General features: G+C 49.4%; 1 protein-coding gene and 1 long non-coding RNA gene across 2 annotated transcripts; one reads left to right on the top strand and one right to left on the bottom strand.

The window, feature by feature from the left end:
* The first annotated feature begins 1,505 nt into the window (after positions 1-1,505).
* LOC144597009 (uncharacterized) lies at positions 1,506-12,894 on the top strand. The gene is made up of 3 exons (XR_013547683.1): positions 1,506-1,585; positions 10,818-10,936; positions 12,763-12,894. It is a non-coding gene; the product is annotated as an uncharacterized LOC144597009 (long non-coding RNA).
* LOC144597007 (T-cell-specific guanine nucleotide triphosphate-binding protein 2-like) lies at positions 5,605-8,657 on the bottom strand. The gene is made up of 2 exons (XM_078405910.1): positions 8,541-8,657; positions 5,605-6,828 (listed from the first exon to the last, which is right to left on the bottom strand). The coding sequence occupies exon 2, from the start codon at positions 6,820-6,822 to the stop codon at positions 5,605-5,607; it is 1,218 nt and encodes a 405-aa protein (XP_078262036.1). The 5' UTR covers positions 6,823-6,828; positions 8,541-8,657.
* Positions 12,895-23,271: the final 10,377 nt, after the last annotated feature.

Genomic DNA, 23,271 nt, shown 5'->3' with positions numbered 1-23,271 from the left:
AGTTCCAGAGACTGCAATGTTCCCCGAAGAAAGACATGGTGTTATTACTTGAGCTTGCATTGGCCTTGAAGCAGGGTAGGAGGCCAAGAACAGATAGTTCAGAATGGGAGAGGGATGGGGAGTTCAAATGGTGGGCAAAAGTAAGCTCAGGGCCAACACCCTCCACAAGCTGAATGCAGTTACCCTGCAAAGCGACCCGCCAATCTGTACCATGTTTCTCCAAGGTAGGGGAGGCCACATAGTGAGCATCACATGCACTACATTGGGGGGGTGGGGCACGGTGGAGCAGTGGTAGAGTTGCTGTATTACAGCGCCTGAGACTAGGGTTCAATCCTGATTATGGATGCTGCCTGTGCAGAGTTAATAAGGAAAATAGGTGCAGGAGTAGGCCATTCAGCCCTTCAAGCCAGCACCATCTTTCAATATGTTCATGGCTGAGCACTTGATATATGAGCAGTTGTCTACATGCTATGGACAATTTATGATTTACAGCAGTCAATTAACAATCCAAATGTCCATTGATTGTAAGAGGAAACCAGAGCATCCGGAGAAAACCCACACGGTCAGAGCCTCCATACAGACAGCACCCGTACTCAGGATTGAACCGGGGTCTATGGTGCTGTAAGGCAGCAACCTTACCGCTGCGCCACTGTGCCTGCCCTCAGCTGGACCTTCCATCTGGAGGGAATGAGTGGAGTTGAAGGAGAAATTGTTCAATACGAGGACAAGTTCAACGGGATGAATGAGGTTGCAGATGGTTGGCTTCTGTGCGAGGAAGAGGCGCAGGGCCCTTAGATCATGCTGATGCAGGATGGAGATGCAGAGGGATTTATGTCCACCCTGAAGATGAACCGGTTACGGCTCTGTAATTAGAAACTGTTGATTTGGCAGAGGGCAGCCAAAGTGTCACGTATGTTTGTCGAAATGGACGGCACCAGGGAGAAAAGAGAGTTAAGATAGAAAGAATTACGTTTGTTTCGAACATACTGTAGATGAGCACAGTATTGAACAGCCCCTTGTGCCAATGATGTCTGTGCCACACATAATGTCACACATCATGGCATTGAAATATGCAGTTGTGGCCACTGTCTCCAAAATGCTCCCCCACTGACACTCCCACCACCTGACCAGCTGTATTGCTTAAAGCACGGTCGAGTTATGCCCTCACTTAATTGGTGTAAAGGCTTCCTACATAAATCTCAAGAATCTGCCTCCTCGGAGCCTTTTAAACCGAGGGATACCCAGTTAATGTTTGGGACATTGAAATTCATTTGGTGCGACAAACATTTCTCACATGAGAACCTCTTCTCCCATTTCATCATACACCGATGCCCCAAGAACTCCACTGGGCTCTAAGAACCCACAGTCACTTCCCTCGTTCGGCTGGAGGCCACACTGGGTCATGAGGAGTCACGCACTGCCCAGAAATAAACGATAGTATATCTGAGCTCTCACCAGCAGAGGGAGGCAGAGAGTGGCTGCACGGGGCAAAACGAAACTGGCCCCTGGTTTCCCGGAATACAGAGGTTCCGAGCATCTGTCGGTGCAGAATAACAGGAAACGTGTCAGTGAGCCAGGAGGCGAGGTAAGACCAGAGGGGAAGGGGTCTATAAAGGAGATCTCAGCATCGTGAGAGGAGCCTGCAATAGAGGTCCCAGCACAGAGAGAGAAGTGGGTCTGCAGAAAGGGCTCAGGAGGACGGGGCGAGGGGGGGGGGCGGAGAGGGGGGTTATAGGGGAGGTTGCAGCATATAAAGATAGAGGGATCTGTAAAAGACATCTCTGAGCAGACAGAGGGTACTACAGCAGAGATCCCAGAATGAGTGGCGGGAAGGGGGTTCTTCAGAAGAGTTCCCAGATCAGACAGATCTCTACAAAGTTGTTCCGGAACAAAAAAGACACAACAATTCTTGCAAAACATGATACACGTTGAGGTTTATTCGTCACTGGCAGTACAGACCAAAACAAATGCTGGACGGTCCTTCAATACATACTGAAATCTGTGTAATAAACGGCTCCACGAATATCAAAATTAAGTCAGAGCAAACATTTGATATTATTGAAATGACAAGGCTACAACACCAATAGATAGTGAATATTCAGGTTATAATACCTATAGTTAATGAATATGAAAATCAATAAAACTTGCAGATGTTAAAAAACTGAAATAAAACGTAAAATTCTGGAAACACAATGCAGGTCAGGCAGAGTCTGTGGAGAGATCGACAAAGTTAATGTTTGAGGTTGAAGCCCCTTTGTCCAAACTGGGAGAGTAAACATGTTACAATTCAGGGGCAGAGAATATGGGGAGGAATAGGTAAAACAAAGGGTGAGACTAATGAGTTCATGGGGACGTTAGAGGCAGGCTGCCTGTGTTGTGCGTTGTTCATAGAAGGGGTGTGGGCTATGCCCATAAGGTCAGGCCACACTGAAGGCGAGAGTAAATGTGACCCCAAATGACAGATGGATGAGAGGTTGAAATGTTAATTTCCGATAGAGAGGGTTAGAGTTTGGAGGACTGCAATGTTCCCAGAAGAAAGACAAGGTGTTATTACTTGAGCTTGCATTGGGCCTCGTAACAGTGTAGGAGGCTAAGGGCAGATAGTTCAGAATGGGAGAGGGAATGGGAGTTCAAATGTTGGACAACAGTAACCACAGGGCCAACACCCTCCACAAGCTGAATGCAGATGCACTGCAAAGCGACCCGTCAATCTGTGCCGTGTTTCTCCTTGGTAGGGGAGGCCACACAGTCAGCATCAAATGCATTGGGTGGGGTGGAGGGGGGGGCATGGTGGTGCAGTGGTAACGTTGCTGCTTTACAGCGCCAGAGACCAAGGTTTGATCCTGACCATGGGTGCTGTCTGTGCAGATTTAACATAGAAAATAGGTGCTGGAGTAGGCCATTCGGCCCTTCGAGCCAGCACCGCCATTCAATATGATTATGGCTGATCATCCAAAATCAGTACTCTGTTCCTGCTTTTTCTGCATATCCTTTGATTCCTTTAGCTCTAAGAGCTTCTGCTTATCGAGTCCACATCATAAGATTATAAATTGTTCAGCCAGAGCTGAACACACTTCTCAGCATCTTCATAGAATGGTGCCTTGTGCTTCTTATGCGTGGTGGTGGAAGGTTTGGTGGAAACAGGGCCGCAATGTGAACGATCTTTCCTTGACCCCACACTAAGAACTAAATCTAACTCTCTCTTGAAAACATTCAGTGAATTGGATGACATCCAGAGAATTCCACAGATTCACAACTCTCTGGACTCTCTGAACGGGAACTGTAACTGTAACATTCTCTCTCCAGAACGGAGACGTGACCTTTGTTTCTGTGTCGTGTCTCCGTTCCCGTTGCGGCCTACCACTGGCCATGCACCTGGGAACACCTGGGGCTCTGGTTCGCAGAGCCCACGGCCCGGACTCACCACCTGCGGCGCTGGCTGCCTGCGGATGCTGCGGGCGCGGCTGCGACTCGTCTCCGGAGGCTCCGGCGCGGGCCGCGTGGACGTCGGAAGCCCGCAGACCCCTGGGTGGGGGCCGACATCGGGAGCTCCGGCAGCGGCAGAGGCAGCGTGTTCGCCCGCCCCGAATCGCGGGGCTTGGGTCGGCCCGCCACGGACCTTTCACCATCCGGCGCGACCTGAAATAGGCCGTTGACCTTTCACCGCCCAGCGGCGGCTTCAATATCGGGAGCCCCGACCGCCCCGACGTGGCAACTCCAACAGCCTGACCGCGGGACAAGACGGCAGGGAAGAGAAAAAGACATTTTGGCCTTCCATCACAGTGAGGAGGGACTGGAGGAGACTCACTGTGATGGATGTTTCTTTTTGTTTGGTGTTGGTTGTGATTGTATGTGTTATTGCATTTTTATTGATTAATCTTATTGGTCTTGTTGTTCAACTGCGGGTAATGTTTCATTTTACTACACATTTATGTGTATGTAACAAATAAACGACTATTGACTATTGACTATTGAGGAAGTACATCCTCTGTTGGGCCTTTTTGACTGTGGAGTCAATGGTGGCTCCCCATTTAAGGTCCCTGGAGATGATGGTTCCAAGGAACTTAAAACTTTTTCACACAAAGGGTGGTGGGTTTATGGAACAAGCTGACAGAGCAGGTAGTTGAGGCTGAGACTATTCCATCGTTTAAGAAACAGTTAGACAGATACATGGATAGGACAGGTTTGGACATTGTTGCTGGGACATTGTTAGCCGGTGTGGGCGAGTTGGGCTGAATGGCCTGTTTCCAAACTGTATCACTCTATGAATCTAGGAAGATGGGTTGAGAGTAGAGGTACAGGAAATAGATGATGCGGTCAAATGTGGTACATGGGAAGCCATGCTTCAGGAAGAACGGAGTTATTTCTGAGGTATGTGTGCAGAGAAAATGCGACAAAGGCGGAAGAACTGGCAGGATGGCACGGAGTCCACACTGGGGGCAGGGTGGGACGAAGTGAGATCAAGGTAGCTGAGATAGACTGCTGGCTTATTGTGGATGTGTGCGGCTAGCCTAGCCCCCGAGGTAGGCACAGATACATCGAAAGAGGGAAGTGGTCAGGAATAGAACATGTGACGTATCTGCATGGCAATCATTGGCTCCAAAATGACTCCCAGTATGCAAAGTCAGAATTGTTCACTCTGGGTGGAAATTAAATATTCTTGAGGGAATAGATGTAATAGATGTAAGGCAGGTGGGATGCTACAACATAATTTTTTGAGGCAAGTTTGAATGCACCACACCAAGAGGTGGTGAAAGGAGATACAATAGTGGTGTTTAAGAGTCATTTACACCTCGCAAACACACGGGCAGGAAATGGAGAGATTCGGGTCACGCGCAATTCCTGAGGATAAAGTAGAAGAATCCCGGATAATAATAGGGCATAATCGAAAAGGTTCTGCATGGTAGCCTGCTCTGGAAGATCTTGCATAGGATCCAAGGAGAAATAGCTGAATGTATATTAAATTGGCTTCATGGAAGGGAGCAGAGGGTGATGGTGGAAAATTGTTTCTCAGACTGGATGCCTTTGATGAGTGCTGGGTTCGGTGCTGGGCCTGTTACTGTTTGTCATTTATATCAACGATTTGGATGAGAATATACATGGCAAGATTAGCAAGTTTGCAGATGATATGAAAGTGGGTGGTTTTGTACATAGCGAAGATGGTTGTGAAAAATTGCAGCAGGATCTTGAAGATTGGTCAGGTGGGCTGAGGAATGGTTGATACAGAGAAATGTGAGGTGTTGCATTTTGGGATGTCAAACATGAGTAGGACCTACACAGTGAGTGGTCGGGCTCTGGGGAGTGTTGTAGAGCAGAGAGATCTAGGAGTACAGGTGCATGGATCCTCGAAGTTGGATTCGCAGGTAGATAAGGTGGTGAAAAAGGCTTTTGGCACATTGGCCTTCATCAGTCAGTGTATTGAGTGTTGAAGTTGGGAGATCATGTTGCAGGCGTTAAAGATGTTGGCGAGGCCGCATTGAGAGTATTGTATTCAGTTCTTGGCACCATGTTGTAGGAAAGGTGTTGTCAAGCTGCAGAGGGTACAGAGAAGATTTACGAGGATGTTGCCAGGACTGAGTAACTTGCGCCGTGCTGTCAAGCTGCTCAATAACCCGCGGCTCCACTAGGAGTTGCCGAAGCTGCTGCCGTGGCGTTTCTCAGGACTATTTTAGCTGTATCCACCATTGCTTCCAGTGCATTTGTCAGCATTCTACGAGTCAAGAAAAACGACGTTGTCGCCCCGAAGACAGAGCCCAGAATGGGGACAAAGTCGAGGACGAGCTCAACGGCCGTCAGCGTCATCGCCAAAGTGTATTCCTGCAGCAACGGCAGCACCTGCTCCAGGTTGATCTCCCCGAACACCCACACGTGCTCGGTGCCTCTCCGCAGCTCATCCTTACTTTTGCCCACTCTTTTGGCCAATTTCCCGAGAGACCCATCGTCCAGACCCAGGAACTTCCGCATGGCCAGGATGCTGGGACCAATGAGCGCCAGGTCACAGACCAAAGACAACCCCGGTATGGACACGGCAGCGATTACCGCCGAGATGGTCGCCGTGACGTGGATGCTTACTTGCAGAGCCTCGCGTTTAACATTTATCGAATCTTCGCTTGTGTTCGGGAGCGACAGCAAGAATAGATGCCCCTGTGTCTCCGACAGGTTGGTCACTACGGCCTTCTTTAGCTCGGGGAAGTCGTACGCTTCCAAGTCAGAGATGGAACATAAGAAAACCGGAGTATTCCGCATCCCTGCTTTCTCCAGTGAGGCACAGCACTTTTCCCTCACATTCCGTAACATCTCTTCTAGATTGTAACCCTTCTTGCCGCTCTCTGATGTGACAATTTGGTCGATCTTGGAGCGCACCACATGGAAGGGTTTGCCCGCCTTCGTCAGGGCCTTGGCCAATAACTGGTCATTCTCCGTCCACCGCTCAATCACAATGATGCCCAGATCATACTCGGCAAATTTAGTTTCCTTCATGAACTTTTTCACTGGGAACTGGGGAGTGTTGAGCCCGGGGAAGTCATAGTATTGGACGTGAGGAAGGCTGGGGTGGGTGTAAGGTGTTATTACAGTGGTGGTCTCGTTATAACCGGTTGGGGCAGCCTTTCCATCATCCAACTCGAGCAGAGCGTTGATCAGGGTCGATTTGCCCACCCCGGATCCCCCCATCACCGCAATCCCAACATGCACGTTGCTCAACTGTTTTTTTTTTTCCTCGATGGCCGATTGAAGGCCTTGCTTACCTCCACGTCTATAAGCTGCCACCAAGTCCAACACATCTCGGCGGCTGTAACACACGTAGGATATAGCACCGGCCATCGCTCACTGAAAGAGGAAGGCGTCTTTATTATGAGAGAGCGGGGGGGGGGGGGGGGGGGTTGTCGAAGATGCCCTGTGTCCGGATGACCAGACGGTGGAGGGACATCGAACCGAAACATTCACCGCGAAGATGAAATGCTGGAAGCACTCAGTGGTCCAGGCAGCGTCATTTTTCAAAGTGATACAGCGCGGAAACAGGCCCTTCGGCCTACCAAGTCCGCGCCGACCAGCGATCCCCGCGCACTAACACTATCCTAAACATAGAAACATGGAAAATAGGTGCAGGAGGAGGCCATTTGGCCCTTCGAGCCAGCAGCACCATTCATTGTGATCATGGCTGATCATCCACAATCAGTAACCTGTGCCTGCCTTCTCCCCATACCCCTTGATTCCACGAGCCCATAGAGCTCTATCTAACTCTCTTTTAAATTCATCCAGTGAATTGGCCTCTACTGCCTTCTGTGGCAGAGAATTCCACAAATCACAACTCTCTGGGTGAAAAAGTTGCTTCTCACCTCAGTTTTAAATGACCTCCCCTTTATTCTTAGACTGTGACCCCTGCTTCTGGACTCTCCCAACATTTTTGGGAACATTTTTCCTGCATCTAGTTTGTCCAGTCCTTTTATAATTTTATACGTCTCTATAAGACCCCCTCTCATCCTTCTAAACTGCAGTGAATACAAGCCCAGTCTTTTCAATCTTTCCTCATATGACAGTCCCGTCATCCAGGGATTAACCTCGTGAACCTACGCTGCACTGCCTCAATAGCAGGGATGTCCTTCCTCAAATTATGAGACCCAAACTGCACACAATACTCCAGGTGCGGTCTCACCAGGGCCCCATACAACTGCAGAATGACCTCTTTATTCCTCTACTCAAATTCTCTCGTTTTGAAGGCCAACATGTCATTAGCTTTCTTCACTGCCTGCTGTACCTGCACGCTTACTTTCAGTGACTGGTGTACAAGGACACGCAGGTCTCGTTGCACTTCCCCTTTACCTAATCTGATAGCATTGAGATAATAATCTGCCTCCTTGTTGTTGCCGCCAAAGTGGATAACCTCACATTTATCAACATTATACTGCATCTGCCATGCATCTGCCCACTCACTCGGCCTGTCCAAGTCACCCTGCAACCTCCTAACATTCTCTTCGCAGTTCACCAGTCACTAAAAGTAAGCGTGCAGGAAGTGACGAAAGCTAAGGGCATGTTGAGGTGAGAAGAAGCTTTTTCACCCAGAGAGTTGTGAATTTGTGGAATTCTCTGCCTCAGAAGGCAGTGGAGGCCAATTCACTGGATGAATATAAAAGAGAGTTTGATAGAGCTCTAGGGGCTAGTGGAATCAAGGGGCATGGGGAGAAGGCAGGCACAGGTTACTGATTGTGCATGATCAGCCATGATCACAATGAATGGCGGTGCTGGCTCGAAGGGCACCCATTTTCTATGTTTCTATGTTAAGATGGGGTGAGGACCGGGGAGGGCAGACAGTAGTAACAAAGCCGACCAGTTCTCTCCGGAGGTCTACTCGGGAGTTTCCGACACACACAGAGGGTTTGTACAGGAGGTCCCAGCACAGAAATAAAAAGGTCTATAGTGGATTCCCAGTACTGGGAGTGGGTCTACATGCGTTGTTCGAAGGTATCCACTTGTTTTTTGAAATACGGGAAAAATTGGCAATATTCAGCACAAAATATTCGGCATAAAAATACACAGCTTACCTTGGAGGACACTTAATTTCCCGAAGGGCGTCACCTCTGTTTAAAGGGTATGAGTAAAAATATGTTGCATGGCTTACAGAAAAAACACCGATGAGCCACTTCTTCTTGTATGCCAGACAGACAAGACAGTACGGTTGATTTAGCTAAACCTGCAAGCCACAGGAAAGACCACAACTGCCTTCTAGAGGGAGTGGCTGACGGTTTCTGAAGAAACGAAACTCAGCTTTCGTTTCTGAAGAAACGAAACCCCACGTCGTGTGATTGACCAAGAAGTACTGAACGAGCGCTCCAAGTAAGTGCTTTTTGGGCTATCAGACGCGCTGGGGCACACGAACGTAAATCTAGAAATCGACGGTTGTCGTAAATCTGAAAGGGACTGGACAGACATAAACTTCTGCTGCTGCCGGAGATAGGGGGGGTGACCACTGTTTCAAGGAAACAGAGGGACGGTTGAAATAAGGAGTTATTTAAACCAAGTGTCAAGGACACAGTCAAGTCGGACTTGACCACTGTTTCAAGGAAACAGAGGGACGGTTGAAATAAGGAGTTATTTAAACCAAGTGTCAGGGACACAGTCAAGTCGGACTTGACCACTGTTTCACTGAAAAGGCGAAAGGAAAAAGAGGCAGGTGATGAAGGGAGAACCCCTACCGGCACACAAGTAACAAGTGCTTTTCTAAACAAGGAAGATAGTGATTTGTGTGTTGTAGAAGGACGAAGACCACCAACACCGGTACAGGCAGGACCACCAGCCCCGGCGGAGACATCTGTTCCGATAGCGACATCTGCGCCGCTATACCCACCGGTCCCACCATCCGGGGCTATGGAGGATGAAGTAACAGACAGAGGTGAAATGTACCCACTAATACAAATGCCAAATCCACATGCACCAGCAAACGGCGGGGTAGCAGTCCCCTTGTACGTATACCGCCCCTGAACGGCAAAAGACGTATGAAAGGCCGTTGAAAGGATTCCGTCGCCTAAAGGGAATTCGGGGCCTTTCCAACGCGCATTCCGTCTTATAGTAGACAGTTACCGGTTAAATCTGGGTGAAGTTGAACAAGTAATGCGTCAATTGGTGTCTGATTGAAGGAGGATGGGCACCCCTGCGGGACGGGGTCCTGGTCCCCCGGGACGGTAAAATCTTACAAACCGAGTTAGAAGGTCTCCTGGGTAGGGTCCGGACACACTATGCGGGAGGCGTGGATTATGGAAAAATCAGAGAAACCACGCAGGATACCGGGGAAGGAGTGAAACAATTTCTGGCCCGTCTGAAAATAGTGTTCGGCGAGAATAGTGGCCAGCCCATCCCCGCACCATGGGATGACCGAAGTCCGTATGCCCAACAGTTGAAAATTGAGTTCCTCCACGGGATGAAGCCCGAACTAGCCACCCATGTTAAAAAGCACCTCATCACCTGGCGGACATGTCCGTTGGAGGATGTAAAGGCGTGGGCGGCGCACGGGGAGGAAAATAAGGTTGGAAAGAAGAAGGTGACCGCGCACGCATATGTGTATGACGAAGAGGAGCGAGAAGAATATACTACAATAGGAGTATATTACGCAGAAGATAGGAGAGGAGGCTGGAGAGGGGGCAGTCGAGGCCGCAGGGCCCGGATAGGCCGCGGCAGAAGAAAAGGCAGGAGCAATGGTTGCTTTGTATGCGGGGAAACTGGACCATTGGGCAAGGGACTGCCCGGACCGAAAAAGGGACAAGTGGGAAGAAGAGGAAGAAGGAGAAGGGGGGCGGTGACTATCTCCCGATGTCGCGGCCGTGGCCCTGGGGGCGGCGGAGAAAGGGAGCGCCTCGAAGGAAGCTCTGAAGGAAGGCCTGCGGGTGGCTGAAAACTGGAAGAGTAATGAGCGAGAGGATACCTTGGACCTGGGGGAAATCTTTGCACAATACGAAGGGACCGGAAGTGAACACCGGCCCACAATCACCCTCAACGTCGGGGGCACTCAGCATATCAAATTCTTGTGCGACATAGGAGCGTGCAGAACTGTAATCACCAAAACCGCGGCACCAGCAGCGGTGTCCATGTCATCAGACTCAATAGTGGTAAAGTCAGCCTCTGGACACGAGCGGCAGGAGTTCCTCAGCCAACCTCTCAGCTTCAGCGACCCGGCGACGGGACGCTGTTGCAAAGCACAGGTCTTGATTTCAGAAACTTGCCCGACCTGCTTGCTAGGAAGAGACGTGCTGCAAAAATTGAAGCAACACTGGCAGACTACATGCGTAAACGGCTAGATAACCGAACCTCTGCTATTGCTCCCCCAGCACCAGGTGAGACAGGAAAGGAAGACCTTGAATTGAAGGTAAGGCCAGGCGATTGGGTCTTTGTGAAAGTCTTGAAGAAGAAGAAGTGGAATCACCCTGCCTGGACGGGTCCGTATCAGGTACTGTTGACAACACCCACCGCAATACGAATTAAGGAACGATCAACGTGGGTACATTTGAGCCACTGTAAGAGGGCAGCCAACATTGGACCGATAACATGAAAAACTTAATTGCAGTACTCACGATGTTCTGGGCCAGTTTGAGCCTTGGGGTAGGGGCCCCCACGATTACCATTCCGGAAAATCACGCGACTACGACATTACCCTTTGACCTATGCCACGGGCCAGGGTGGTGTGGAACCCGTATGTATATTTGCCGCCATCCCTGTAAGGCATGGAAACAAGTGTTCACGTCCTCTAGAAGGGGACAACAAATGTACACTTGGCCAACGGAACAAACAGATCGATGGAGAATGTGGCAGCCGGAGGTATTGGCCAGACAACCGGGGAGGGTTTACTTAACTATACAGAGTGCAAAGGCAGAGGATGCTGGGGTATACTGGGTATGCGCTGACCAAAGTGGGGTAGATAACTGTTGTGAGTTCACTATAGAAATGAAGCGGGATTCCTTCCTGGTGCTTTGGGCAGAGAATGGGGAAGTGTTCCAGGTAATGGAGCAACCAACGAATAAGGCAGAGCCCACCAAGCCACTAGCAACGGAGGCCACCACAATACCGGCCCATCCGATTAAAGTAGTGGAGATTAAAGGGTTTGAACAGTTACGAGCCAACTTAGAGGTAGGAACGGGAACGGACGGAACAAATGAGTGGATAAAGTGGATGATGTACACCACCCGAACAATGGGGAAGGAAAACTGTTTTGCCTGCGCCGCGGCTAAACCACGGTTGGTGCCCACGGCGCTTCCCCTTAACATGCGAGAAAGTAGCGGGGGAGTAAAATGTATGCTGTCGTTATATACGAATAAGGAGAGACCGAGTGATGAGTCATGTGCAGCATTACACTACTTGTTTCCACCTATCACGGGGCAAGGGCAACAGGCCCCGCCCTTTGTGGTCCCAACAAGGGGACAGGGGCACTTCGAATGCTATAACAGGTACAAACATGGGGGACAAGAGTTGGGCCATTTGACGGGCTGTAATGAGACCATAAACGTCACTGACATATCCCAGTTTGCCAATCAATCCGTAGGACGAGCGGACGTGTGGTGGTATTGTGGGGGGAAAATATTAAGGACCAAGCTCCCAGCAGGATGGCAGGGGACGTGTGCAATGATTCAGCTAGTTATGCCATTTACTATTATCACCAAAGGAACTGGGAAGAACGACGCAACTAAGGCCCAGGGAAGGGTTAAGCGCAACCTGAGGGTACAGGGGTCGTTTGACACACACATTTATATTGACGCTATTGGGGTACCCCGAGGGGTACCGGATAAGTTTAAAGCACGAAATCAGATCGCGGCACGATTGGAGAGCACGTTCTTCTGGTGGTCGACGATCAACAAAAACGTAGATTGGATTAATTACCTATTTTATAATCAGCAACGATTTATTAACTATACTAGAGACGCAGTTAAAGGATTAGCTGAACAATTGGATAAAACGAGCCTTATGGCATAGCAAAACCGGATGGCTTTGGATATGTTATTGGCAGAGAAGGGGGGTGTTTGCGTAATGTTTGGACAAGAATGCTGTACCTTTATTCCCAACAACACTGCCCCCGATGGATCGGTGTCACGGGCATTGGTGGGTCTCACCAGCCTTTCCATTAAAATGGCAGAGAACTTAGGGGTCGATACCTCATGGACCGGGTTCTTGGATGGGTGGTTCGGAAAATGGAAGAATTTCTTTGTCTCTACAATAACAACTATTATTGTATGTGTAGCGTTGTTGACATTGTTTGGATGTTGTGTTATACCTTGTATGCAGGGACTGACCCAGCGCTTGATTGAGACAGCGCTGACCAAGCAGGAAAATATGATGTACGAGTCCCTCAGGCAAGAGGAGCCAGGTGACTCCGAGAAGGAAATAAGGCCAGATGTGGAAGGTGAAGCGTCGGCGGACTTAAGTCCCGAAGATCACATGGTTAATGTACAAATTTATGAAGACTCTTGTGTATGAAGGCTGTGGTCACAAGGCACGGAAGTGTCGGGCCACGTCTGGATGAAATGAAGAAATTTGTTATAAAATGTATGTTACATGTATAAAAGTGGGGATTGTGAGTAAAAATATGTTGCATGGCTTACAGAAAAAACACCGATGAGACACTTCTTCTTGTACGCCAGACAGACGAGACAGTACGGTTGATTTAGCTAAAGCTGCAAGCCACAGGAAAGACTACAACTGCCTTCTAGAGGGAGTGGCTAACGGTTTCTGAAGAAACGAAACTCAGCTTAGGAAAACAAGTTGAAAAGTTGTTCGTCACAAGATAGGTGGAGTGTGTGTCAATTTGAAAGGTTGTTTGTCAAGATTCAAGATAGCTTTATTTGTCATCCAATATTGGACGAAATTCAGTCACCCACAGTCCAACAATAAAAGCATTAAATAGGCATTAAAATTACACAACCCCAAAAACACACAAAAAAAGAAACATCCATCAAAGAAACATCCATCACAGTGAGTCTCCTCCAGTCCTCTCCTCACTGTGATGGAAGGCCACAATGTCTTTCCCTTCTCCTGCCGTCCTCTCCCGTGGTCAGGTTGTTGTGGTTGCAGGCCGCACCGGACGGTCCGCAGCGGCACGAGCCTAAGGCGAGTCGCAGCCGCTCCCGCAGCCTCCGAAGACGGCCGGCTCTGCCGATGATAAGTCCGATCCGGGGCGGGCGAACACGCTGCCTATAGTCTCTTCCTATAAAGACTGACTGAATGTAACCAAGTCAGGCGAGACTCATACAGATGCTGGTCCTCTGTGAGACGCTCCCTCATAAGAGAATAAAATCAGGCATCCGTCGAATAACTAACAACTAAGTGTGGACACTGAATTTATTTATCCACAAAGGGCCATCTGGAAGTGTTGCACCCGCTCTCTCAGACGACAATGAAACTAATTCTAGGCACTCGCTGAACAAGAGTGCAGTGCTCAGAGGGCACAGCCCCGCTATCATCACTCTCTAACTGTGACCGCGCCACTCCCCAAACGCGAAAGACTTCTCAGCTTGGTCCCCGACCAGCCGAGCCAATGAGCGGCTGCACTGAGCAAAGTGAATTAAGGATGTTGGAATGCAGAGGGGGATTCCCAGAACTACGGGGGGGAAAAGGAACTACTGGGAGAGGTTCTAGAGTGGACTTCCCACAACTGGGTGAACGTCTAGGGGAGACGTCCCAGTAATGGGAGAGGGTCCGCAGTGGACCTCCCAGTAGTGGGAGAGAATCTACCGTGCAAATTGTAGTAACTCAAGAATGGTCGACAGCGTAGATTTCCCCATCGGGAGATCGAGGATAGAGTCCGAGATTCAGACTGCACGGATACAGTTCCTTCGGCTGACCATGTCTGTGTCGTCCACTAAGTATCTATCACACGGACCCCCATTTAGAAAACTCAGTCCCTAAGTATCTTTCACACGGACCCCCATTTTGAAAACTCAGTGTCTGGCCTTCTATCCATTGTCATTTCAAGCCGTGATCTGAATACGTATTGTTCTTCCTGCTGGAAAACGATGCTCTACAGGTGGCTGATATGTCACTGGACGCACTTTGGGGCCATTGCCCAGCATGTTCCTGATAGCCGGAGGGGCAAGGCTGGCTGGAAGAGGGAACCCTGAGGAAATCTCTCAAGGGTCGATGATAGATACTGAGCATCTAGTCAGGATAAAGATGAAGGCATATGTCTGGTATAGGCAGCAGGGATCAAGCAAGTCTCTTGAGTGTAATAGTTGTAGACCTTAAGAAGGAAGCTAGGAAGGCAAAAACCGTACATGAGATATCCCTGTTGGAAAAGCAAAATGTATGTAGTCTTATATAAATCATTCTCATCTTTATTTATCATGGAGATATCATGGAAGTTAGAGAGTTTGAGAAGCCGAAGAATAATGCACTCAACACATTGACATTGTAGAAGATGATATATTGGCAGTATTTGTGCATAAAGGTGGCTAAATCCCCACGTCTTTACCTGTCTCAGATGTTGTGGGCATCAAGGAAGTAGATTATTGAAGCACGAGCAGAAATGTTTGTACCTTAGTGCCAAGGGTAATTGAAGAGCATCTAATTAAAGAGATTTGTTTGTTAATGTCACATGTACCAAGGTATGGTGAAAAGTTCCTGTTTGTGTGCTATCCAGCCAAAGAAAAGACTGAACATGAATACAACCAAGCCGTCCACAGTGCACGGTTAAAGGATACAACATTTAGCCCAATATATAGCAAGAATTAGCAATGGTAGGAATTTCCGGGCATATTCCAGAAGATGCAGGATCATTTCATTCCAAAGAGGAAGGAAGATTCTAAGGGGATCAAGAGTCAACCGTGGCTGACAAGGGAAGTTAGGGATGGAATAAATCTAGAAGAAAAGATGCATAACGTAGATTAGTAAAGACAAATGTGGGTCCCTGGAAGGCAGAAACAGGTGAAATTATTATGGGGAACAAGGAAATGGGAGAAGAGTTGAACAGGTACTTCAGTTCTGTCTTCACTAAGGAAGACACAAACAACCTCCCAGATGTACTAGAGGATGGAGGATCTAGGGAGATAGAGGAACTGAAAGAAATTTGCATTAGGCGACAAATAGTATTGTGTAGACTGATGGGACTGGAGGCTGATAAATCCCCAGGGCCTGATGGTCTGCATCCCAGGGTACTCAAGGAGGTGGCTCTAGAAATCGTAGATGCATTGACGATCATTTTCCAATGTTCCATAGATTTAGTATCAATTCCTGTGGATTGGAGGGTAGCTAATGTTATCCCACTTTTTAAGAAAGGAGCGATAGAGAAAACAAGGAAAGATAGACCAGTTAGCCTGACATCGGTGGTGGGGAAGATGCTGGAGTCAATTATAAAAGATGAAATAGCGAAGGCCTATATGACAGGTACCAGCGCAGGGAGAGAGAGGTCTATAGTTGAGGTGCCAGAACAGAAGGAGGGGTTTAAGATAGATGTCGCAGGATTGAGAGAGTCAAGTCAAGTCAAGTTTTATTTGTCACATGCACATACACGATGTGCAGTGAAATGAAAGTGGCAATGCCTGCGGATTGTGCACAAAAAAGAATTACAGTTACAGCATATAAATAAAGTTAATACAGAGAAGACAAAATTTAGTCCCTGGAGTTATAAAAGTTAACAGTCCTGATGGCCTGTGGGAAGAACAGCTTGACAGCGGAGGCGTTTGCCTGAGCGTAGCATCTGGAACAGTCCGTTGCTGGGGTGGCAGGGGTCCCTCATAATCTTGCTTGCTCTCGATCTACACCTCCTGATGTATAGGTCCTGCAGGGGGGCGAGTGTAGTTCCCATGGTGCGTTCTGCCGAACGCACTACTCTCTGCAGGGCCATCCTGTCCTGGGCAGAGCTGTTCCCAAACCAGACTGTAATGTTAATGGGCAGGATGCTCTCTACAGCCCCAGAGTAGAAGCAATAAAGGATCCTCAGAGACACTCTGAATTTCCTCAACTGTCTAAGGTGGTAAAGGCGCTGCTTTGCCTTACCCACCAGTGCGGCAATGTGCGTTGCCCATGTCAGATCCTCTTCGATGTGGACTCCCAAGTATTTAAAACTGCTCACCCTATCCACAGTAGACCCATTTATTTCCAGTGGCGTGTACGTCCTTGGATGTTGAGCCCTTCTCAAGTCTACAATCAGCTCCTTAGTTTTTTTGACATTCAAGAGGAGGCTATTGTCCTGACACCAGAGTGCCAGATCAGCCACCTCCTCCCGGTAGGCCTTCTCATCGTTGTTGGGGATCCGGCCCACCACCACAGTGTCATCAGCAAACTTGATGATGGAGTTGGAGCTGAACCTGGCCACACAGTCATGTGTGTACAGGGAGTACAGTAGGGGGCTAAGGACGCAACCCTGGGGGGAACCTATGTTCAGGGTGAGGGTGCTAGATATGTGTTCCCCCATCCTGACCACTTGGGGCCTGGTGGTGAGAAAGTCCAGGACCAAGGCACACAGAGGGGTGCTAAGCCCCAGTTCCAGCAGCTTCTCAGCCAATCTGCTGGGGACTATTGTGTTGAAAGCTGAACTAAAGTCAATGAACAGCATCCTCACATAGCCCCCCTGGCTGTCCAGATGAGAGAGAGCGGTGTGCAGAACCTGGGAGACCGCATCATCCGTGGACCTGTTCGGACGGTATGTGAACTGTAGTGGGTCCATGTTGTGAGGAAGGAGGGCACAGACCTGCCTTAAATCTACCCACTCACCCAACCTATCCAAGTCACCCTGCAGCCTCATAGCATCTTCCTAGCAGCTCACAGTGCCACCCAGCTTTGTACCATCTGCAAACTTGGAGATGTTACATTTAATTCCCTTGTTTAAATCGATAATATGTATTGTAAATAACTGGGTTCCCAGCACCGAGCTTTGTGGCAACCCACTAGTCACCCCACAGTGGAGCTGAACCTGGCCACACAGTCATGTGTGTACAGGGAGTACAGTAGGGGGTTAAGGACGCAACCCTGGGGGGATCCTATGTTCAGGGTGAGGGGGCTGACCAGCAACGGCATTAAGCTTACCCACGACATGACGGACATCGGTGGTAAACTCTGAGATGGCAGTCAGGTGCCGCTGCTGGCGGGCCGACCATGGGTCGGACAATTTGGAAAAAGCAAAAGTCAACGGTTTGTGGTCCGTAAAGGCCACAAACGGGCGGCCTTCTAGGAAATACCTAAAGTGACGGACAGCTAAATAGAGAGCCAGAAGCTCTCGGTCAAAGGCGCTATACTTCAGCTCAGCCGAACTCAGCTGACGGCTGAAAAACGGCAAGGGCTGCCAAAGGCCACCGACCTGCTGTTCCAAAACCCCTCCCACCGCCACGTCCGACGCATCGACCGTCAGGGCCGTGGGGGCGGAGGCACTCGGGTGGACGAGCATGGTGGCGTCTGCCAGAGCCGCTTTAGCTGCCTCAAAGGCCGTCTCAGCGCCCGCGGACCATTCTAACTCCACAGGTTTGCCTGCGAGACACTGGAAGAGCGGACGCATGACCCGTGCTGCTGCCGGGACGAACCTATGGTAGAAGTTCACCATGCCCACGAACTCCTGCAACCCCTTCACTGAGGTGGGCCGCGGGAATGCACGGACAGCCTCCACCTTCTCGGGCAAAGGGGTGGCGCCGGTGGGGGTGATTCGATGTCCTAAGAAAGCAAGAGAATGGACGCCAAATTGACACTTGGAGGTTTGGATGATGAGCCCGTGGTCTTGGAGCCGCTGGAATACAGTCCGCAAGTGGGTCAGGTGTTCCTGCTCCGAGCGGCTGGCGACCAGGATATCATCTAAATAAATGAAAACAAAAGGCAAATCTCGACCAACACGGTCCATGAGTCGCTGAAAAGCCTGTGCCGCATTCTTTAAACTGAAAGGCATACGCAACCATTCGAACAACCCGAACGGAATGATCATGGCAGTCTTTGGTATGTCCTCCGGGCGCACAGGGATCTGGTGGTAGCCCCGCACCAAATCGATTTTGGAGAAAAACACGGCACCTTCCAGCCCAGACGAGAAGTCTTGGAGGTGCGGTATGGGGTAGCGGTCGGCCGTGGTGACGGCATTGAGGCGCCGGTAATCGCCACATGGTCTCCACCCCCCAGATGCTTTGGAGACCATATGCAACGGAGAGGCCCACGGGCTGTCGGACTGACGGACAATGCCCATTTCTTCCATCTTCCGGAATTCTGCCCGCGCCACCACCAGTTTGTTGGGCGGTAACCTCCTGGCCCGAGCGAAGACGGGAGGTCCCTCGGTGCGGATGTGGTGGACTACGCCGTGCCGGGCAGAAGGGGCGTCGAACCTCTGAACGAGCAGCTCCGGAAACTAAGCTAGGACCGCAGCACACGGGTCGGGGGCCGCGACGACAGTCGGGCTGGGCGTGGTGGCGGCCGGTGGAGCGGCGGGCTCATCGCTGCTGGCGGGGTCGAAGGCCGTTACCGCGGACATCGGGGACTAGTGAAAAGGCCCAGAGGAAATCTGCGCCCAGGATCGCCTGACCGACTTCCGCGATGATGAATGGCCATTCGTACATGCTGCTGCCGAAAGCCAGGGACATTGTCCGCGTACCGTACGTGCGGATGGGGCTGCCGTTAACCGCGATGAGGGTAGGCCCTTTCTTACCCGATTGGGTTTCGAGATCGGTCGGCGGCACGATGCTGACTATGGCTCCTGTGTCAACCAAAAATTCCGTATCCGTGAATCGATCTCGGACGTAGAGGCGTCGGTTCTGGACAATCGCGACCGCCTCTATGTACGATCGGCCGAGGCATTTCCCGAGAAGGTGCAAGGTGAGCGGCAGTTGCGGGCTTCTCCACCCCATCATAGATGGTAATAACACCAGCCGCGCTTGTGCGGATCCTTTTGGCGGGCTTTTGGAGAAATGGCGGGAGACGCGGCGCCATCTTGACGCCGCTGCGGGCTGCCTGCTGATGCTGAGACCTTGCTGATCGAACTGTTTGTTTTTGATTTGGATACCATGAGCGCATCAGCTTTCTCCGCATGTGCCACGGGGTCCTTAAAAGAACAATCCTTGAGCATGAGCTTGACATCTTCGGGAAGCTGCTCTCAGAATGCCTGCTCGAACATGAGGCAATCCGTGTGTTCACCTGCTAGCGCCAACATTTCGGCCATGAGGACGGACGGCAACCGATCTCCGAGATCCGGTAGGTGCATAAGCCTCTTAGCTCGGTCATCTATCTTCTATATCTATCTATCTATCTATCTATATCTATATAATACTAAAACTCTGCGGTCCAACATTCCGTATGTATGTATGTATATGTGTATGTACGGAAGATTACTTACAAACCCTACTCCTCCTAGACGGTACACCAAAGCGCTACGATTTTTGTACCGCCGTATTCACCATTAACCTGGGCAACTATTGTAAGTACTTTCGTTCAAATTGAAGCTACCTTTTTAAAGCTAGAGAGATATTAAAGTTTAAATTTTTCATTTCTAACCCTTTTCTTCAAGGGGCTACATTTGTTTCCAAAAGTTTCCAGAAAAGGATTTAGTTTTCAGCAAGGATTTAGTTTTCAGCTTGTGACGGCTACATTGTTTCGAAAAGCTTCCAAGAAGTCTTTTTTGTTATTGCAAGTCAAGTCAAGTCAAGTCAAGTCACTTTTATTTGTATAGCACATTTAAAAACAACCACGTTGACCAAAGTACTGCACATCTGATTAGGAAAAAAAAAAAAAACATCTGATTAGGAAAAAAAAAAAAACGGGCACACTTGGAGAGTAAGAGTGGGGCTGGGGGAGGAGAGAATGGGGGGTGTGGGGACGGGCCCAACGGGCCCTCCCCAACGGGCACACTTGGAGAGTAAGGGTGGGGCTGGGGGAGGAGAGAATGGGGGGTGTGGGGACGGGCCCAACGGGCCCTCTTTTCTAGTATAATACTAAAACTCTGCGGTCCAACATTCCGTATGTATGTATGTATATGTGTATGTACGGAAGATTACTTACAAACCCTACTCCTCCTAGACGGTACACCAAAGCGCTACGATTTTTGTACCGCCGTATTCACCATTAACCTGGGCAACTATTGTAAGTACTTTCGTTCAAATTGAAGCTACCTTTTTAAAGCTAGAGAGATATTAAAGTTTAAATTTTTCATTTCTAACCCTTTTCTTCAAGGGGCTACATTTGTTTCCAAAAGTTTCCAGAAAAGGATTTAGTTTTCAGCAAGGATTTAGTTTTCAGCTTGTGACGGCTACATTGTTTCGAAAAGCTTCCAAGAAGTCTTTTTTGTTATTGCAAGTCAAGTCAAGTCAAGTCAGTTTTATTTGTATAGCACATTTAAAAACAACCCACGTTGACCAAAGTACTGCACATCTGATTAGGAAAAAACAAACAAACATCTGATTAGGGAAAAAAAAAAAGAATGAAGGCTATAGTGGTCACTTGACATACACAGATCAGGAGGACGGGCCCAACGGGCACACTTGGAGAGTAAGAGTGGGGCTGGGGGAGGAGAGAATGGGGGGTGTGGGGACGGGCCCAACGGGCCCTCTTTTCCGGGCCCAACGGGCACACTTGGAGAGTAAGAGTGGGGCTGGGGGAGTGAGAATGGGGGGTGTGGGGACGGGCCCAACGGGCCCTCTTTTCTAGTATAATACTAAAACTCTGCGTTCGTATGTAGGGATGTATGTGTGTATGTACGGAAGTTAACTTACAAACCCTACTCCTCCAAGACGGTACACCAAAGCGCTACGATTTTTGTACCGCCGTATTCACCATTAACCTGGGCAACTATTGTAAGTACTTTCGTTCAAATTGAAGCTACCTTTTTAAAGCTAGAGAGATATTAAAGTTTAAATTTTCATTTCTAACCCTTTTCTTGAAGGGGCTACATTTGTTTCCAAAAGTTTCCAGAAAAGGATTTAGTTTTCAGCAAGGATTTAGTTTTCAGCTTGTGACGGCTACATTGTTTCGAAAAGCTTCCAAGAAGTCTTTTTTGTTATTGCAAGTCAAGTCAAGTCAAGTCAAGTCAGTTTTATTTGTATAGCACATAGTGGGGCTGGGGGAGGAGAGAATGGGGGGTGTGTGGACGGGCCCAACGGGCCCTCCCCAACGGGCACACTTGGAGAGTAAGAGTGGGGCTGGGGGAGGAGAGAATGGGGGGTGTGGGGACGGGCCCAACGGGCCCTCCCCAACGGGCACACTTGGAGAGTAAGGGTGGGGCTGGGGGAGGAGAGAATGGGGGGTGTGGGGACGGGCCCAACGGGCCCTCTTTTCTAGTGTCTACTGAATCCGAAGGTCCGTAACAAGAGTACCTTCATTGCCTCGTACTTGTCGTCTGCAGGAGGGGCGATGATGAACCGCATCACCCGCGCAGACGTCTCCGGCGGTAGAGCACTGACGAGGTAATAGTACTTTGTCTCGTCCGTCGAGATGTTTCTTAGGTGAAACTGAGCTTCGTCATGGACAAACCAAGATTGCAGTTGATGTGCCCAAAACAGCGAAGGTGAACGCTGACCGCGTTTAGCTGCGGTGTGCCGGGCGTAGGAACCGAAGACGAGGCATCTTGTTCACCCATGGTAGGTGATCGGCTGGATCACGTCGGGGTCACCAATATGGCGAGTCTGGAGGCTCGTTCTTTGTTGAAGAAGTTTATTGCGACAGCAACATTCGATTACAAAGTATAACGAACGAGATTACAGACAACCATTAATTCTAACTGTTCACTTCGAAGAACTCCCCTAACTGACTGGTTTTGGGCGCCAAAACCACACGTGACGTCGCTGTCCAATCAGCGGGCTCAACTCCCTGGACCAATCCCTACGGTCGCACTCACACGTGACCTTGCTGGCCAATCTGAGGGTTTGACTCCTAGGACTAATCTCTATGGTCGCTACAATATTAACAATTTTGATGTCGTCTGCAACATTACCAGTCATGCTGCCTACATTCTCATCTAACTTGTTAATAGATAGGACGAACAACAGTGAACCCATCACTGTTCCATGTGGTACTCCACTCGGCACAACCCTCCCAAACACCCTCTATAATTACATTTAAAGGACATTTGGACAGGTACGTAGATTGGAAAGGTTTAGAGGGACTTAGGTCAAACACGAGAAAATGGGGCTAGCTTTGATAGGCACAGTGGGCATGGACACGATGGGTGAAAGGGTCTGTTTTTTAGTTTAGTTTAGAGACACAGCGTGGAAATAGGCCACCGTGTTGGAAGGGCCTATTAGTCCTCAGCTGGACCTTCCATCTGGAGGGAATGAGTGGAGTTGAAGGAGAAATTGTTCAATACGAGGACAAGTTCAGCGGGATGAATGAGGTTGCAGATGGTTGGCTTCTGTGCGAGGAAGAGGCGCAGGGCCCTTAGATCATGCTGATGCAGGATGGAGATGCAGAGGGATCGTATGTCCACCCTGAAGATGAACCGGTTACGGCTCTGGAATTGGAAACTGTTGATTTGGCAGAGGGCAGCCAAAGTGTCGCGTATGTTTGTCGAAATGGACGGCATCAGGGAGAAAAGAGAGTTAAGATAGAAAGAATTACGTTTGTACAGAACATACTGTAGATGAGCACAGTATTGAACAGCCCCTTGTGCCAATGATGCCTGTGTCACACATCATGGCATTGAAATATGCAGTTGTGGCCACTGTCTCCAAAATGCTCCCCCACTGACACTCCCACCACCTGACCAGCTGTATTGCTTAAAGCAAGGTCTAGTTCTGCCCTCACTTAATTGGTGTAAAGGCTTCCTACGTAAATCTCAAGAATCTGCCCCCTCGGAGCCTCTTAAACCGAGGGATTCCCAGTTAATGTTTGGGACATTGAAATTCA

The sequence above is a fragment of the Rhinoraja longicauda genome, chromosome 9, assembly GCF_053455715.1.
Source record: "Rhinoraja longicauda isolate Sanriku21f chromosome 9, sRhiLon1.1, whole genome shotgun sequence".
Taxonomy (NCBI): Eukaryota; Metazoa; Chordata; class Chondrichthyes; order Rajiformes; family Arhynchobatidae; genus Rhinoraja; species Rhinoraja longicauda.
Note: the sequence above shows the minus strand (reverse complement) of the source record. Positions and strands in the feature narration are given on the sequence as shown.

Bases quoted from the DNA above. Each gene is read 5' to 3' on its own strand.
- LOC144597007 (XM_078405910.1), bottom strand. From the start codon at position 6,822: ATGGCCGGTGCTATATCCTACGTGTGTTACAGCCGCCGAGATGTGTTG.